Source organism: Gigantopelta aegis, chromosome 4 (assembly GCF_016097555.1).
Source record: "Gigantopelta aegis isolate Gae_Host chromosome 4, Gae_host_genome, whole genome shotgun sequence".
Classification (NCBI taxonomy): domain Eukaryota; kingdom Metazoa; phylum Mollusca; class Gastropoda; order Neomphalida; family Peltospiridae; genus Gigantopelta; species Gigantopelta aegis.
The window spans coordinates 82,915,999-82,934,510 of record NC_054702.1 but is presented as its reverse complement, the minus strand read 5'-3'; the positions used below and the strand labels follow the sequence as shown (position 1 = coordinate 82,934,510).

Sequence of the window (18,512 nt, the reverse complement as noted above, 5' to 3'; positions counted from 1 at the left end):
GCGACGCGTCTCTGACGTCACGGACCTCGTGATTGCCCTGCTCATTAAAGATCGGCAATTTCCGCTAAGAGCTCGTATCTGGGGTTCTTTTATGGAGATATTTTAAGTAATTAATTTTTTATAATTTGTTTTTTTAGGTGGTTCAATTTATAATTAATTGTACATGGTTGGTGCCAAATATGGTTTACGTGACATGTTTCCTTTAAGCCTTTTAATATCAGGAAGAGTATTATCAATTAAGAACTATGGAATTTATAATCATAGGGGGAGGGATTTAGCTCAGTCGGATTCAACTCGCTTGAGGTGCTAGGATCGAACTACCTTGGTGGATCCATTCAACTGATTGACTGGTTGGAATGAGAAAAAAACCCAAAGGCTGTGGTTTGTGCTTTCCTGTATGTGGGAAAGTGCATATAAAAGATCCCTTGCTGCATTAGGAAACATGTAGCGGGTTTCCTCTGATGACTGTGTCAGAAGTACCAAATGTTTGACATCCAATAGCCGATGATTAATTAATCGATGTGCTCTCATGGTGTCGTTAAACAAAGCAAACTTTAACTTTTAACTTTATAATCACTGTTTTTAGAATACAAGTACCTCTTGAAAATATTTAGATGACCAAATAAAAATATGAATTAACCAAAAAAAATTTGAACACAATAAATAACTGTTTAATGCACTGGCCATCATAGCAGTCCAATGATTGTAATACAAATTGGTACTTAATTATGACATATAATTCTCATATTTGATATTTTGATACATATCCTCTTTTCTAAATATATCAAACTTATTAAAATATATAGACTTGTTTTGCAAAACAGTATGTATCAGGGCTGTACCTAGCCTGTTATAAGGTCGACAACAGAACATTTGTTTTCACTTCATACACAATAAATACAGCAAATATAACTAATTTAATAGATAGTACAATTTACATATTTTAAAATTTGAACTTAATCCTTCTCTACATTATAGTAAATAAAAGCATAGTAACATACAAACGACATTGTCACTCCAAAATTACTCATAACAATTATTTTGATAGGAGTTAACATAATCTAAAATACTTCAACCCATAGCTCACATAAGTGTTGTTAAACTTGAAATTATATTTGTATTCAAATGACATAACTGCATATCCGAACAACAATAATACACTCATATGTACCACTTCTGTTTTTGTAAATAAAAAGTTGCATAAGAAACATTTTATTAGTGAATTTTGATAGGTCAGTCAAGATACGAGGCCCAGAGCAAATGATCTCTCTACTCTTATTAGAACCCATCACTGGATTAAAGGTTATTTGTAGTCTGTAACTGCCGGCAGTGTCATACTGATCATGTGAAAACATTTAAATAAGAATACCAGAAGTAGAGTTGAACCTAATCATGAGTGCCACCTATTGTTTTAGTTCTACACTGATGAATGTCTTTCATTCTTGAATTAGCTTGATGAAATCTTGTCATGGCTAGTTCAGAATTAGTGACAGAGGGAGGTGGGAGGAGTTTTATATTGTAGATCCTGAAATATTAATGCAAAAAATGTGTTTGTTGTATTCACATTAATAATATTACGCATTTATTTCTATGTTTTGTATATTTGTCCCACGTTATTAAAACATAAGGCCCCCCAGAAAAAACACCAAAACCCCCCAAAAACACATTCTAATATATTTATGAAACAGAACTGCAAAACAATTCATTGTAGGCAAGAGAGACTAATTGTCAAATAGTCCAGCAAGTTATGTGTTACATGCTATAAAAACAAAGATTAAAATTCTAATACATTTATAAAACAAGTGGAGCACAATTCATCGACTAATTGTCCAATAGTCCAGCAAGCTGCCAGCCACCCTGTCAAAAACCGACACGATCCATCACGCGTGAATGGGTTTTAGCATGCTAATATTGCGGTCCATGTTTTCTTTGTCTTTATTGTTCAAGTTCCCTGCAACTATGTTGACATAGAGATGTAATGGTACATGTGTGCTAATATTTAGCCACGTTACTTAAATGATTGCCGCAAAAATATACTTTGAGTTGATCTCATCGAAAATAATAGGGACTAAACAGGTTAACTGATGTGTACACAGACATGTTAGTGAGTTGATATCATTGAAGACACCTGTAACTTGGATTTAACCAAAATGTTTGCAGACGTGTGGTGATATATACTCACAGAAAAAAGTTCCTGTGCATCATTAACATTTCAGTGAGACTTATATTTTTAAAATGTACAAATGTTGTGTTTTACATAGATGTACTATTTATCTGTTAAAAGTACAGTGATTCTCCTATTTTCTGTACCTGAAGTGCGGTCTACACAATGCTTGGTGCGCCGTCAGTGACGATGTAACAGAACAACATATTGATGTACTGTCATGGTCGTACTTTGTGATCACCTACAGTTCTTCTACTGATTGGCCTTAACTCAGGGATGTTAAACTTGTCATTTCCAAATGATTCCATATGTGTACCCGCTTGATATTGACGATTTGTTAACGTGACGTGACGTGTCAACTGCATAAACATGAAAGATCTCTAGTATCCCTAAACTGCTTCAGGGGTTCTAGAATATTGTTAAAATTCACTTGCCATAGGGCCAGAGGATTTGAAAATTCACTGGCCATTGTGACAAATTCACTTGCCCAATTTTAACTGTTGATAAAACAAAACAAAAACAGAAAATTAAAATAATTAACTTTTTAATGTCCATTTTTCATACTGAGATCATGTTTAATCAATTTGTCAATTTACACAACAGATAGTCTCATTGGGCATGTTTTATGGTTTATTTAGAAAAATATGTAAATAATTTTCATCAGTTTAGAATAAAGTTACCGTACCTATTAAAATTTTAAACTAATTGTTTCCATGCACTAAAACCACCTAAGTTATAAAACATCCATGTTACCGAGATATTATAACAATTAACAGCATTATTTATTTACTGATGAATGGGAACTCACCCCCCACCCACCCTCCAAAAATCAAAGAGAAAATAAACAATTAATTCAAGAACCTTTATTAGCATAAAGTATGCATGTATTGCCGTTTAAGGCTTACCCCTCAATCCCCCCCCCCCCCCCCACCAACACACACACACACACACACACCATATTAGTAATTTGAGTACTTTGTTTAATTTATCTATTTCATGATATTGTGTTCCTAAGCTTTTTAAAAAAACCTTTTTGCAATTTATATGTCATATTTTATAAATTAAATTAATCATTTACACATTTAAATTATTTGTATATAGTGACATGCAACCTTTAAAACTAATAAAAGACTGGTTACCGTTTTGCATATTATTAGTATTAGAGTAGCAAATCTTTGGATTCCAGTGTAAAAAACAAAATGGCGGCAAAACAATGAACTTTTGTTTTTCCAATGTTTACACTTTATTACTTTAATAAAGTTATATCAGTAGGTATATTGGTGTCATGGATGGGTCAGAGATTATTGGTGGCCAACTATTTTGTTAGTAAAATAGTTCATGTGATAGCAAATCGAAAGAAGTGACTTGTAGATGTTGTTTGTTTTTTTGTATGATCGTAGGACGTAGCGTTGTAGATATTTTTTTTTTTTTTGTACCACTTGCCATCGGGATTGCACAAAGTAAATTTTACTGGCCCGAATCCAAAAAACACTGGCCTCGGGCATCGGGCCACCGTATTCTAGAAGGCCTGCTGCTTAGAACATCTCCGCAGACACTGCATAGTTTTCTGATAAACACCAATGGACACCAAAATTACTAGCAACAACGTTTGTGTCATTCTAACCTCAATCATACCCATCGTTCATAGAAGTTAATTTTCTTGGAGACGTGGCATCACACTGTCAACAATTAGATACCAACACACATATTTTTCTGAGTGATGAGAATCCATAGAATAGTTTTAGAGTCCAATGATAAGAAAAACGACATTAAACAGGAGCACGTGACCAAGAACCCTAGTAATGCAAGTTGTGATCACAAAGTATGACTAGTTCGTGCAATTAACAGGAAACCGCTAGAGTATCGAAGGGAGTGGTTACACGTTCATTTACTGAAATTTTTATGATCAGATTTCGAGTAAATTATATTATATATGCAATTATTAGGTGCACAGGAACCTTTTTCCGCGAGTATATTTTTATCTGTCATGTGATATACATTGTGCATAAACTGTTCACATGTTTTACTTAAATCTTTTCTGATTGAGAGTTGACATCTAGCTCAGTTGATACAACACTTCCTGAGAGTTACCATCTAGCTCAGTTGATAGAACATTTCCTGAGAGTTGGCATCTAGCTCAGTTGGTAGAACACTTCCTGAGAGTTGGCATCTAGCTCAGTTGGTAGAACACTTCCTGAGAGTTGGCATCTAGCTCAGTTGATAGAACACTTCCTAAGAGTTACCATCTAGCTCAGTTGATACAACATTTCCTGAGAGTTGCCATCTAGCTCAGTGGGTAGAACACTTCCTGAGAGTTGGCATCTAGCTCAGTTGATAGAACACTTCCTGAGAGTTACCATCTAGCTCAGTTGGTAGAACACTTCCTGAGAGTTACCATCTAGCTCAGTTGATAGAACACTTCCTGAGAGTTGGCATCTAGCTTAGTTGGTAGAACACTTCCTGAGAGTTGGCATCTAGCTCAGTTGGTAGAACACTTCTTGAGAGTTACCATCTAGCTCAGTTGGTAGAACACTTCCTGTGAGTTGGAATCTAGCTCAGTTGGTAGAACACTTCCTGAGAGTTGGCATCTAGCTCAGTTGATAGAACACTTCCTTAGAGTTGGCATCTAGCTCAGTTGGTAGAACACTTCCTGAGAGTTGGCATCTAGCTCAGTTGGTAGAACACTTCTTGAGAGTTACCATCTAGCTCAGTTGGTAGAACACTTCTTGAGAGTTACCATCTAGCTCATTTGGTAGAACACTTCCTGTGAGTTGGAATCTAGCTCAGTTGGTAGAACACTTCCTGAGAGTTGGCATCTAGCTCAGTTGATAGAACACTTCCTTAGAGTTACCATCTAGCTCAGTTGGTAGAACACTTCCTGAGAGTTGGCATCTAGCTCAGTTGGTAGAACACTTCCTGAGAGTTGGAATCTAGCTCAGTGGGTAGAACACTTCCTGAGAGTTGGCATCTAGCTCAGTTGATACAACACTTCCTGAGAGTTACCATCTAGCTCAGTTGATAGAACATTTCCTGAGAGTTGGCATCTAGCTCAGTTGGTAGAACACTTCCTGAGAGTTGGCATCTAGCTCAGTTGGTAGAACACTTCCTGAGAGTTACCATCTAGCTCAGTTGGTAGAACACTTCCTGAGAGTTGGCATCTAGCTCAGTTGGTAGAACATTTCCTGAGAGTTGGCATCTAGCTCAGTTGGTAGAACACTTCCTGAGAGTTGGCATCTAGCTCAGTTGATAGAACACTTCCTGAGAGTTACCATCTAGCTCAGTTGATACAACACTTCCTGAGAGTTACCATCTAGCTCAGTGGGTAGAACACTTCCTGAGAGTTGGCATCTAGCTTAGTTGGTAGAACACTTCCTGAGAGTTGGCATCTAGCTCAGTTGGTAGAACACTTCCCTGAGGTGCTTCGTTCATAGGATCAAATCCATCGGTCGACCCATTCTGTGACTGAGTGTTTTACCCATCTCAACCAGTGCCCCACAATTGAAGTTGACCATGGTATGGGCTGTCCTGTCTGGGAAAGTGCATGGAAAAGATCCCTTGCTGGAATAATATAGCTGGTTTCCTCTAAGTTTAAGTGTTTGACATCCATTAGACCAATGTGCTCTAGTGGTGTCATATAACAAAACAAACTTTTAAACAACTTTCTGATATTTGTGCTATTTTAATCTGGAGATTTCTTGCTTGATTTTCAGGTTTATTTTTGAAACGGAGCAGTTTAATGGTATTGGAGAACTTCTAGAAATACTAGGCAGGTTAGTGACTTTTGATTTCATATATTCATGATTTCTGAAGGGTACATTATACTAGTTATGGCTAGCCAAGCAGTGTGTGTGTGTGTGTGTGTGTGTGTGTGTGTGTGTGTGTGTGTGTGTGTGTGTGTGTGTGTGTGTGTGTGTGTGTGTGTGTGTGTGTGTGTGTGTGATTAAATAACCCATTGAAGATTTATGTTGTTGGCTTGTTAAATTTTTATTTTGTTGGTTTTGACAGTTCCAGTGATATTCGTTTATTAACGTAGCTAATAGAATTTCTCTTTTTGTTTCTGATTTAGGCATTTATTCTCCAGAGTTTAAAAAACCCCAGAAGTAAAGGCTTAAACATGATAAATTATCATTAAATATGTGACATTTTGAACTGAGGTACCTTTTCTCAGCCATAGAAAAAAAAAGTTTGATGCTCATTGGGCAATAAAGAAAGTTAAATTTCAGTATTTTAAAATTCAGATTAAAAAAAGTAGAATTTTGGACTCTCCAGTTTAAAAAACAACATTTTTTAAAATTAATAATATATGTATTTAATTAAGTTTCAAATGTAAAATTATTAATAAAGTAGTTGGGGTTTTTTGTAAGTAATTAAAGGTAAACATAATACTTTCAATTGGTTTTTAATCTTAATTCATAGTAATATATTAAAGGCATGTTTTTGTGTTTCATTAATGTATGATTTTCATTGGCTGAATGATTTAGTAGGCAGCTAACACTGTCATTTATTCTTAGTAAGCTACAAACCTGTCTTAAGTCAAGGTGGGGGGGGGGGGGTCTGTGTGTGTGTGTGTGTGTGTGTAATTAAATGTGACGTCTTAACACACACAGTCTTAAAATAGGTGATGACAGATCACTTTGGTATTTTTCAAAAAGCCTGCTTTACAGTTTATATTATTTTTATATTTTGGTTTCTAATTCTTTACCAAGTACTCTAAGTTGTTGTTTTGAAGTTGTCAGTTTTTTCTTAATACTAAAGTTTGGGTTTTTGTTTTTTGTTGACATTTTTTATTAGCAATAAATGTTTGTTTAATTACTGTTACTTAAGATTTATTATCATCTTAGTTCAGCTACAAATACCAAATGTAAGTTTCTCGGAGGCATTTTCAGCCCTTGAAATTCAGATCATCCTGCAATGGCAATTTAGTACAGATGATAGCAAAATGAATACCTGATAATGATAAAAACTACCTACATTCCAAACTTTGTCCGAAAACAAGGACCCCTCATATTAATGTTTCAGTACCGTATATCACTGTGTATTAACAGACTTTTCAAGCCTCTAAATACCATCATTAGAAGAAGAGTTGACCAATACATGGAGTCAAAAAATGTAAAAAAAAATACAACAAAATATTGGCGAGTACGGAAATACGATATTAATTAAAACTTGTCGCTTATTCTAGGCTTCAAAATCTTACTGTTGCGTTATTTAACCATTATTTTTAACAGACTCTATTATTAAGTCCCATATCAGTGTCCATTTGTTTGTTTGATACACAATAAAAATTATATTTTTGAGAAATGAAATCTAATTTATTTAAGTTTCATCATGTCGACAATTTTCGACAAAAGCCACTGACAAGTAGTACCAGTATTTGGGGCCAATGTGTACACTGGTCAGTCTTTGCCATAAGCAAAATCAAGGCGAGCTGTAGAACGTTCTCCTAAAATGGTGCTACGTGAGCAATCATATGAAGCTTTAAATAAAATGTATTAATAATTTAACTGCTAGTTGAGCAATTTTCTGCTTTACTAAAATTTTCCAGGAAAGTGATCATTCGCCTTTCCTGGTGAATACTATACACTATAGAAATCAAACAAATTACATCACTATTCAAGAGAGTTAAATCTTAGTCTTTTTTTTATGCCCATCTATGATGGGTCGTATTATGGTATGACGTTGTCCTTGTAAATCCATGTCCAGATCATATCTTGCATGCAGATGCATATTGATTTGATTGCAAACATATTTTATTGTACAAAGAACAAAAGAATTGGGCACAATGACAACTTGCGAGGCCCTCTTCTATATTCATACAATATACATGGCGACCTATATTACATAGCTGTAAATATAAACTACATGTATACATTCAATGATAAATAGTGTAAGGAAATGTATTGTATACAAAAGAATGTAAAGGAAAGAAAAACAAATATGATACAAAAGATTACACAAATAGTACATCACGTGCAGTTAAATTTGCTATCACATTTACAAATAATCATTTTGGTAATTTAAATAATACTTTATTAATCAAAACGATGAGGTTTTTTTTATATATATTTGAACATAAGTAAATATTTCTTTATTATTGGCATCGCTTAATGTGCTTCAACTGTAAATCTATTGATTGAAAAAGCTGTAAGGAATTACATAGAATCAGTCTCTGTTGTTCATATTGTTTACATTGTAAGAAAAAATGGATATTGTTTTCTAATCTGTATCCACAGATACATGAAGGGTCTGTGGTAAGTCCACATCTGTACAAATCGGCGTTCAAAGGGCTACATCCATGTCGTAATCTAGTATGCAATATATTTTCTATTCTTTTTCCACAGGAAAAATAATATGGAACTTTATTTATCACTGGTGTTACAGCTTTTTTGAAAGACGATATTGTTTCACACTTTTTAATTGCTGGGCTTAAATTATTCCATAAATCAATTGCTGATGCAGATGCATACAGGACCATCAAACCACATGTAGGAATAACTTGGAATAGTGGTTGGTCCAAAACAAACTGTCCATCCATCCCATTGCAAACATTTCACATAATTAGACTTTAATCATACCCGTAACATATTCATTAATATAGATATGGTTTTTCATCAAACTCCTAATGGGCGTATCATGTACCTCACCGGTATTCTTGTTTTTTCATTTTAGCCAAAAAGCTATTTTAATACAGGGTTTTAATAAAAAAATTTTTTATAAAATTGGACTAGTCTTTATTGAAAATGAAAACTAACATAACAGCATCTCCTGATATTTGACTACAACTTGTGAAAACATGTTTTTGTCTGGTTTTAACTTTATTATAAAGTTAACCTTAAAAGGGACATTCCTGAGTTTGCTGCATTGTAAGATGTTTCTGACTAATAAAATATTTCTACAATTAAACTTACATATTACATATATTTTCTTGTTTAAAATATCTGTGTCTGTATATTCAATGTCTTTCTGGTCATCTTAATATTTGTAAGAAACCCAAACTGGATTTTGTCTTCAAATAATTTTGTACGTATGAAAAAATAATATTTTAGGAAATAAAACGAAATTTAACGTACCATATATCTTCACCTATAAGTCAAATTTTTTTCACCCAAAAATTATTTTATAACTTGGGGGGTCGACTTCTAAGAGGGTAAAAAAATTTCACCAAAAAATATTACTGTTTTGGGGATTATTTTACAAGTTTTATTGTTGAAGTATGCCCAGTATTTATACTCAAATATGTTAATTTGACACATTTATTTTTTATAACCTATTTTTTTTGGCATTTGGTTATGCGAAAAGGCGTGCGATCTCACTCACATGCCAAGACAACAGTCCACTTAGTTAAATTAACAGTCATCACTAATAGCAAAAATGTAAACAATACTAACTACCTGTTGCCTGATGATGATGATGATGATGATAACTAGTTTAACGTGCCCATATACCACACTAGGGTTTCGAACACGCCCATCCCGAGTCCGACCTCCGATAAGATCGGTGGCCTGACTCGGGATGAAAGGGGGGGTGGTGGTGAAAATGGGCAGAATTTTGAAAATAGCAATTAGTAAAAAAGTTAATAGAATAAAGAAAAAAAAGAAAAAGGTTACAAGCCAAAAATAAAAAGAATTGACTGCTCGGCCGAATATTTATATAATTTGGAGCATTTTAGAAGGACAGTCCAAAATTAAATAAGAGAAAGAAGAGAGGATCGGACTATTTAATAATATTTTTTAAAAAGAAATAATTTCGACAGATCTAAAAGTTTAAAGTCCGATCGATATGTCCACGCCAGTGGCCTCGTTAAGGCCGTTTGGGTGCACAGCTTAAAGGGACGAGATGGGTTGCATCCCGTCAAGAAAACCCCTAGATTGACAGTTGACAGTCGATAGACGTTGAAGGTGTAGTGCTGTGCTGAAATACAGATCTTGAGAAGCCGGATCGTCTGAACGAGAGAGAATATCAGACTAGGGTATAGTCCAGTTGTTATGGTTTGGTATAGTGGTGCGGACGGGCCCGACTCCGGAGGATACGAGATGGTATCACTATAAAGCAAGGTAAAGTCTAGAAAAAGAGTAGATGGGGCCGACCCCGCTTCCTATTTCTTCTTAGAGTGGGGCGGTCAATCTTCCAGTGCTGCTAGGACAGGCTCGAACATGTAGAGACTAAACGCGAACAACCGTGGCGTTCTGCAGAATGGCTGTCATACGAGTCACGAAAAAAACCAAGTCGACAGTCAGACGGAGGAAATGAAATGACGTGGAGGCAAGGAATCTCGCTAAAAAAGAATCCAACCTGGTGGTGCAGGCTGTCGAAACGAGAAGCATTCCAGCGTTCAATCAGTTCCAATGGCTGCATACATCCCAGTCCAGTTTATTTTGAAATGTGGTCACTGGCATTAATGGTTGTTCAAACAATGTTTTGTCGGTGATTAACTTCATGAATATTACTGAGCTTTCCCTTAAAATAGACTGATCTCTGCAGTTCACTAGAGCAATAGGGACACACATCATTTGGTACAAAAACCAGTACTTTCCAGAGTTATCCTCCTTACATGTATTAATATGGCGGCAAAACGTGATACTTTCAGTTTTATCGTAGTGATCTGTTGTCAGTGTTTATAAATAAAGTGGTTGTCTGTGCCCAAAACCATCTGTACAGTGCCAGTAACAGTCAAACAGCTTTCACTCTCTACTAATGGGGCGATCACACTGGCCCGAATGAGCTTCCGTTTGTTTTCCTAATACGAAAGTGGTGTGATTTTTTAAACTGGCCGAATGTTCCTCCGAATGTGTTTTCCCCAATGTATCACCGAATGCTTTCCATTTGTTTTCCGAATGTTTTCAGTATGGGTTCAGAATGCTTTCAGAATAGACCGAATACTTCCCGCATGTTGACTTCGAAAGGTTTCCTTTCCGAATGCTTTCCGTATGCTTTCCGAATGCTTTCAGAACACGGCGAATCGACCTAGAATGGACCGAACTCTTTCCGCATGCTTTCAGCAAGGGTTCGGAAAGGGTTCGTCATGTTCTATGTCCATTCGGGGTGTTCGGAAAGCATACGGAACATACTGTGCATTCTGGAAGTGTACGAGCAGTTCGGAAAATGTTCGGAAAGAATACTGGAAGGGTTCTGGCTATTCGTTATACATTCGGCGGCATAAATGAAAAAAAATCCGGAAAGGATACTGAAAACGTTCGGAAAGCATTTGTCATGTTCTAGGTCCATTCGGGGTGTTCGGAAAGCATACGGAACCCAGCACCTCCAAATTTTCATTCCGAATTCACCAAGAACTAGACGCATGCTTCCCGAACGTTTTCCGTACATGCCGTATGCTCCTAGAATGCTTCCTGAATACTTCCCGAATACACATGGACGCCACATTCGGATTGGTCGATGAAAATTATTTTGAACATGCACAACATGCACAATTTTTGGAGCTACCGAATGCCCTTCCGTATGCATCCGTATGGAGCCGAACAGCCACTATGCTCCTAGAACACACCGAATACTTCCCGAATATGACCCGTTCACTCCCCAAACACCCGAATTCCTATTCGGTAACCAAACGGAATGGCATTCGGGCCAGTGTGATCGGGCCATAAGGGAATATTTTGTTTTGATGTTATGTAATAATGTAGTTTGATTGGAATAGTCTGATTATATTGCGATGTACAAATCAAAACGTGAAAACCGAAGTTTGTAAAATAATTTTCTTTTGTTCAAATATTGTACATTATTGTTCTCATGTGCTGAAAATAAGAAATATTTCAATATTTATAAGTTGTTTTTCATGGGTCGACTTATAAACGGGTCAATAAAAAAATAAGTTTTCAGGGCTTGAAATTAGGGACTCGACTTATAGCCGAGATCAACTTATACAGGCGAAGATATACGGTAGTACAAATATTATAACGATCAGAAACACATTTAATATACAGCCACTAATATTTTATACAGAAAAATATATTTGATATGTAATTAACAATCGTTAAAAATTCTGTTAGTTGATAACATCTTAAAAATTGCAGCAAACTCAGGAATGTCCCTTTAAGAGAAATATTCCCGTATTGTATGGCCTTGCTAAATTTGTTAACATTCCTGATTTACAGTAACTGTTTAAAAATATTTATGAAAATAGTTAGGGTTGGCCACTTTGTTTGGCTTTACATGTAGGATTTTGCACAATGAATCACTAAGATTTTATTCAAGCTGTTCATATATGTCAAGCTATATATATGTGTGTGTGTATGTCTAAGTCATGTAAGTGTATAAATTGTAATATTTCTGCATTATTGACATATTGTTACAAATGTTATGGAAATATTAGTCAGTAATGTAAGTAACAGCTGACATGCAGCAAAGGATCAACTGAGATCCCAGTAAGAAAAAGCTTGTCAACATTTCTGCACATATTCCATCTGATTAAAATATAACGCAGGGCTAGCTCTGCCACTCGCCAAATTCGCCAATTGTGAATTTTGACAAGAATTGGCGAATTTTATTTTAATTTGGCGAAAAAATATAGTTATAATTTATATTTTGTTGGAAAATAGCTCTAGGTTTTGCATTTTTTAGTTAATTTGGCGAAAAAATATTGTTATAATTTATATTTTGTTGGAAAATAGCTCTAGGTTTTGCATTTTTTAGTTAATTTGGCGAAATTTTCTGATCACCCAGAGCTAGCCCTGATAACGTGTGTACATAAACAGTTTGAAACTTATTGCTGAATTAATGGGTACAGTTTGAGTTCATAGTTGCAAGGCATTGACACTTTTGATTTCCACAAAGGATTCTAACGAAATATACCGTAGTTTGTTTTTATGTAGCTGTTTCCTACTAATCAAAGATTTTAGTTAGTGGTTATTTTATTTTAATATTCTACTAATAACTTGAATTATATTTCACTTGACCATGGTGAAGAATCATCGCATGTCTGTCACTAGGATGCTGCATGGCTATTGGAACAACAGTATTAATAAAACTTGCTATAATCTTACAACCTGCTAAATTTCAGCATTATCAATGGGTTCGCGTTACCTCTGAAAGCAGAGCATCGCAAGTTTCTCCTCAAAGTGCTCATTCCTCTTCACAAGGCCAAAAGCCTCAGTCTGTTTCATGCCCAGGTATGTTAGCATGCTTCTTTGCACTACATTTTAAAATCTCATTTTCAGCATTATCAACGGATTTGCATTACCTCTAAAGATTGAGCACAAGCAGTTTCTGACCAAAGTGCTGATTCCGCTGCATAAGGCACGCAGCCTCAGCCTCTATCATGCCCAGGTGAGAATTGGCATGCTTGTTGCTATCAATGTATCATTCATATTGACTGCATTGGTGACTTAATGATTATTTTCAGGTGAGAAGATATAATTAATGCCCTACAAGATGCATGGTATATTTGTTCACCTTGTTTTGAAGTAGGAAGTATTCTGATAAGTAAATCATGGAACATGTTGTTTTAAATTTTTTAGGGATCTCTGATACTTGCATAGCGACACCATACTGAACACAATGTTTCATGTAAATAGTACATAAGACCTACCTGTTAATGATTATTCATTTTCAGTTTTCTCAGACTGAAATTGATTAAATTTTAAATGAAAACTTTCAAAAGTATTTAACATTTCTCATCCCTTCCTCTAAATCTTATACTCTGGTGGTAAATCCAAACTAGGTTCAGGGTAGAATACTTAACTAATCCATATTTCGTAATACATGAATCATTCTCGGTCTCATCTCAATGCTACTGACAAAACATACATGTTTGTGGTTTTGCTGTTTGTTTTTCGTAAATTATTGTTGACTTAGTGTTTGAATTATTGTTGACTTTGTGTTAAAGTGGAAGACAAGTCAAATGTGAGCCTTATGTGTTGAAAAGATGCATACCCGGACCACCAACACATACTGACACATTTACAAAACGAATCAATGCGTTTGGATACGGATAGGATACGGGTCGTTATAAACCAAATACTGTGTCGATCTGTTTTGGTCTCAATTTACATATGTATGTGGATTGAGCAGCAAGCTTACGTGTCAGTACAGTGTTGGATTCTGGTGTGTCAATAATACATTGGTAATTACAGGGTTTTGGATTCTGGTGTGTCAATGATACATTGGTAATTACAGGGTGTTGGATTCTGGTGTGTCAATGATACATTGGTAATTACAGGGTTTTGGATTCTGGTGTGTCAATGATACATTGGTAATTACAGGGTTTTGGATTCTGGTGTGTCAATGATACATTGGTAATTACAGGGTTTTGGATTCTGGTGTGTCAATGATACATTGGTAATTACAGGGTTTTGGATTCTGGTGTGTCAATGATACATTGGTAATTACAGGGTTTTGGATTCTGGTGTGTCAATGATACATTGGTAATTACAGGGTTTTGGATTCTGGTGTGTCAATGATACATTGGTAATTACGGTTCAGTTCGGGTCATTAAGATCAAATGGCGCAAGTCATGTGATATTTCATTTGCAAAATGGCGGCGCTGTATAAAGTGGAAAATGACTCTTTGTTTTTTACATAATAATGCCACAAGGATTCGATACATTGAGCATATTAAAAAAAAAAACTTTAGAAAACATGATGAAGGCTAGTGTTGTTCATAATGATGCAACTTTTATCAACACGCACGATTTGGATAGTGTCTCATCACTCGTTATGTTTTTAGCTTGAGAAGCAACTTCCTTCCCCACAACATGACCTCTCACAAGCGTATTTGGTGTGTCAAGGTCTAAAACGAATTGATTTGTATTGATCTGTATTGAGCGGTGATATGTCAACGGCAATACCTAATGCAGATCAGTAAGCATTGATACACATTGGTCAGAACCGTATTTGGTGTGTCAACAGTATTTAAGAAATGAAAAACGCATAATTTTAGAATTAAGAAAAAAAAACATGATTATTCCTGCTAACTGGGAACAGCCATTTTGTTTCTTTATCGTTGCGTCCGGTACTCTAGCTTGGGAGGAAGTGACATTAGCTCCTACCAACTTCTGCATGCACAGTGTAAACAACTGCAGTAATTTATGACAAGGCACTTCGCTTTGATCAACCAGACTTGTAAAACAACATAAATGACTTGATAATATAATAAACTATTTAACTAAATATATTTCAATTTGCATTAACAGAACGAAATGGGGTTATAGTATTTTTATTTGTAAATTTTTTTAGGCATGTTGGTACGTAGGAGCTAAAACGACCAGTTACAAGTGATACTTTTCTTTTCTTTGGGACTACTTAATTGGTCAGTTCTGTAATTTTTCAATGGGAAAGTACTTAATCAAGTGTTTTACAGAATTATTTACAGTAAAAACCATGTCGGCTGATAATGTCCATTACTATTTTAGGGGTGGCAGGTTATTTGTTCGAGAACGTTTTAATTTTCTACAGAAATATGGTGACTGCATGCTAATAACATAATTGTCTATATTTTCTCCATACCATTGAACAAAGACTGATATTAGGACATGTCATGATGCATTAGATTGGTAACACATATGCTACATCATAATGCTCTATGATGTTAATAATACCGGAACGCCCTACATCTGATGCTATGTCTGGTTACCTACCAAATGTACACCTTCCATTCAGGAATCAGTAGTAGAAGCAACTAAAAGAATAGACCAATTAAATAAGAAATCACTCCGTTTATTATTTCAGTACATAGTTTAATGCATGATAGTTATTTCGACTTGTTTTGTAGCCACTTTGACAGTGATGATTTATTTTGTATATTTAAATAATATATACTTATTGCTGGCTTACTGGGATGGATATTATTACAAAACATTGCTATGTATGCCTGTTTCATTATCCCACAAAAATCAGGTACATTTGTTTCTTCAGTCCTAAGACGCGTTAAGTATTATGTAATCACCAGCTTGCCAGAGGGTGGATTCACTGGGGTGAAACAAAATGGCTGCACCTGTTATATATAATAACCATTATATTTAACTGTTTTATTAATTAAATATACCAAAATACTTGTTGATATTAAGCAATAATGTGAATTATATATCACTGAATTATGACTACCAGTCCAAAAGCCTTGCACGTGCATTCTTTTAAGATGGTTTGTTGTTTTGTACAACTTAAGCTTTAAGCTTTTTGTGATGAAATTTTATTTTCTGAATGATCAGCACTACTTATGCTGTCTTATAGTAATAAAATTGTTACATTAGTTTAATTCTATGAAACATTTTAATTTTTGTCTTGCATGACTCATTTTTATGTTATTTTATTTTTTAATATGTTGTTAGTAGGTGTTTATATATGTCAGATTTAGCTTGCTTATTCTGCTTTTATTTTAACAGTTGTGTCTTTAAGGATACAAACCTTTTTGTATGGCAGTCTATGATGGGCCATATTATGGTATGGTGTTGTACGTCTGTTTAACTTTTTGTTGTCCGAACCATATCTTGCATACAGGACCATTAAACCTCACATGCAGGAACAACTTGGGTTAGCGGTGTGTCGCATACTATTAGGTCACTGTGACCTACTTTTTACGGTCTACTGCACATAACAGTAAATCCTTTTCCGGATCATATCTTGCATACATATGCATACAGGACCATCAAACCTCACATGTAGGAACAACTTGGGATGGTGGTGTGTCACATACAATTACTAGGTCACTGCGGTGATACAAATAAATCACAATACATGTGATGTCTTGGCAGTTCTGTATAGTTAACATTACATACATAAACTATTTCTCTGCCAATATAAATGTGTCACCAGAGTACCCATGCTAAACAAAATTTCCCTTTCTAATAAAGAACAATAACTTCATTAATCAGACAGCACCTTCTCCAATGGATACAGTGTCATCGGTAGTTGGTCCAAAACAAACTGTTAATCAACCCCATTGTAAAAAATTTACATAATTAGAATTGAATCATACACGTAACATATTAATTAATATCTATGATTTTCCATCAAACTCGTGATGGACATATCAGTTACCTCACCGGTACTCTTTCTCTGCCTACTAAGAGTTGGAAGTTGTTAGTACAGGTACTGACAGGTAAGCATCAGTGAACAATCATGGTGTCACATCAGTTCAGTCCTTTTCACAGTGGAATTCTACACTTTTATTACTGATTCTCTTCTTCCAATGGTCAAACTTTAATCACATTGTACAGTCATTTTTTTATTAGTCCGGGGGAAGAGAGATAACTCAGTGTACAGCATTTGTCTGAGGTGCAGTGGGTTGCAGGATTAATTACACTCTATTTTTTCCCCCATTCCCAAACAGTGCCTCAACTGGTATATCAAAGGCTGTGTTATGTACTGTCCTGTTTATGAGAAGTTGCATATGAAAGATCCTTTACTTCTTTTTGAGCCTGTGTGTTACCAGCGTGTTTCCAAACTCTTGACCAAGTGTCAAAATAACAATATGTTACGTACCCAGATAGCTGAAGTATAAAATGTACTAAGATGTCATTAAACAGTTAAAGTTTGTTTTGCTTAACAATACCACTAGAGCACATTGATTTATTAATCATCGGCTATTGGATGTTAAACATTTGGTACTTTTTTTACATATAATTTTTAAAAGGATACCTCCTACATTTTTCCATTAATAGAGTCGTTAAAACAATGTTCCTTGCATTTAGATTTTCAGTCTTTTGTTAACCATGAACATATGCCATTATCAAAATACATTTTTGTACAATATCTTAACTAGTAATGATATAATTAACAAGCTGTATGTGCCTAAGCTTTCATGGTCAATGTTTATTATACTATTATATAAAACAACTTATGAAAATTATATTTTTACCATTATGAAAAAGCAAATCATAATTAGTTACAGAGTTATTGTAGGTAAAAAAAGATTTTTTTTTTTTAATGACTTAACAAAATCACTTCCTAGGTTGGTGGGCCATTTGGCGTAGTCATGATTTTATATTTGAAAAGGGGAGGGAGCCTGCACACTGCCTACAAGTTATGTTATGGGGTAACAGGCAGATTAAAGGTGGTAGGAAAAATACATATTTAAAAATGGTCAAATGTGCTAAGTTTCATGCTTTTATTTTAAAAAGTACACAATTCTTAAATTATCTCAGATTTTATGGTTCAAATTTATTATCTTTGGTTATTAAACTGTATGTGGATACAGTTACTTAAATGAACATTTAGTGCATGGTGTGGTGTGGTGTGTGGGTATGTGTGTGTGTGCCCTTTTGTTCATTTCTTCTCTCTGTTTTTTTTTCTCCATAACTCTCTTGGATACCTTTCCTGCATGATAGTCTGCCAAAATTCTACATGACAACCATATCCAGTTAAGATGAGATTTACTCAGCTCTGCTAAGTTTTAATG

At 35.1% G+C, this 18,512-nt stretch overlaps 1 protein-coding gene across 3 annotated transcripts in view; it reads left to right on the top strand.

The window, feature by feature from the left end:
- The window catches only part of LOC121371227 (serine/threonine-protein phosphatase 2A 56 kDa regulatory subunit epsilon isoform-like), a 60,702-nt gene that overhangs the window by 37,227 nt on the left and 4,963 nt on the right, over nucleotides 1-18,512 (top strand). For 2 of the 3 annotated variants that reach the window (XM_041496961.1, XM_041496963.1), the window contains exons 6-7: nucleotides 5,875-5,934; nucleotides 13,336-13,444. In XM_041496961.1, coding sequence (XP_041352895.1) covers nucleotides 5,875-5,934; nucleotides 13,336-13,444 — 169 coding nt within the window. Of the gene's footprint in view, nucleotides 1-5,874; nucleotides 5,935-13,178; nucleotides 13,288-13,335; nucleotides 13,445-18,512 lie in introns of all 3 variants that reach the window. The other variant, XM_041496962.1, reaches the window with a different exon arrangement.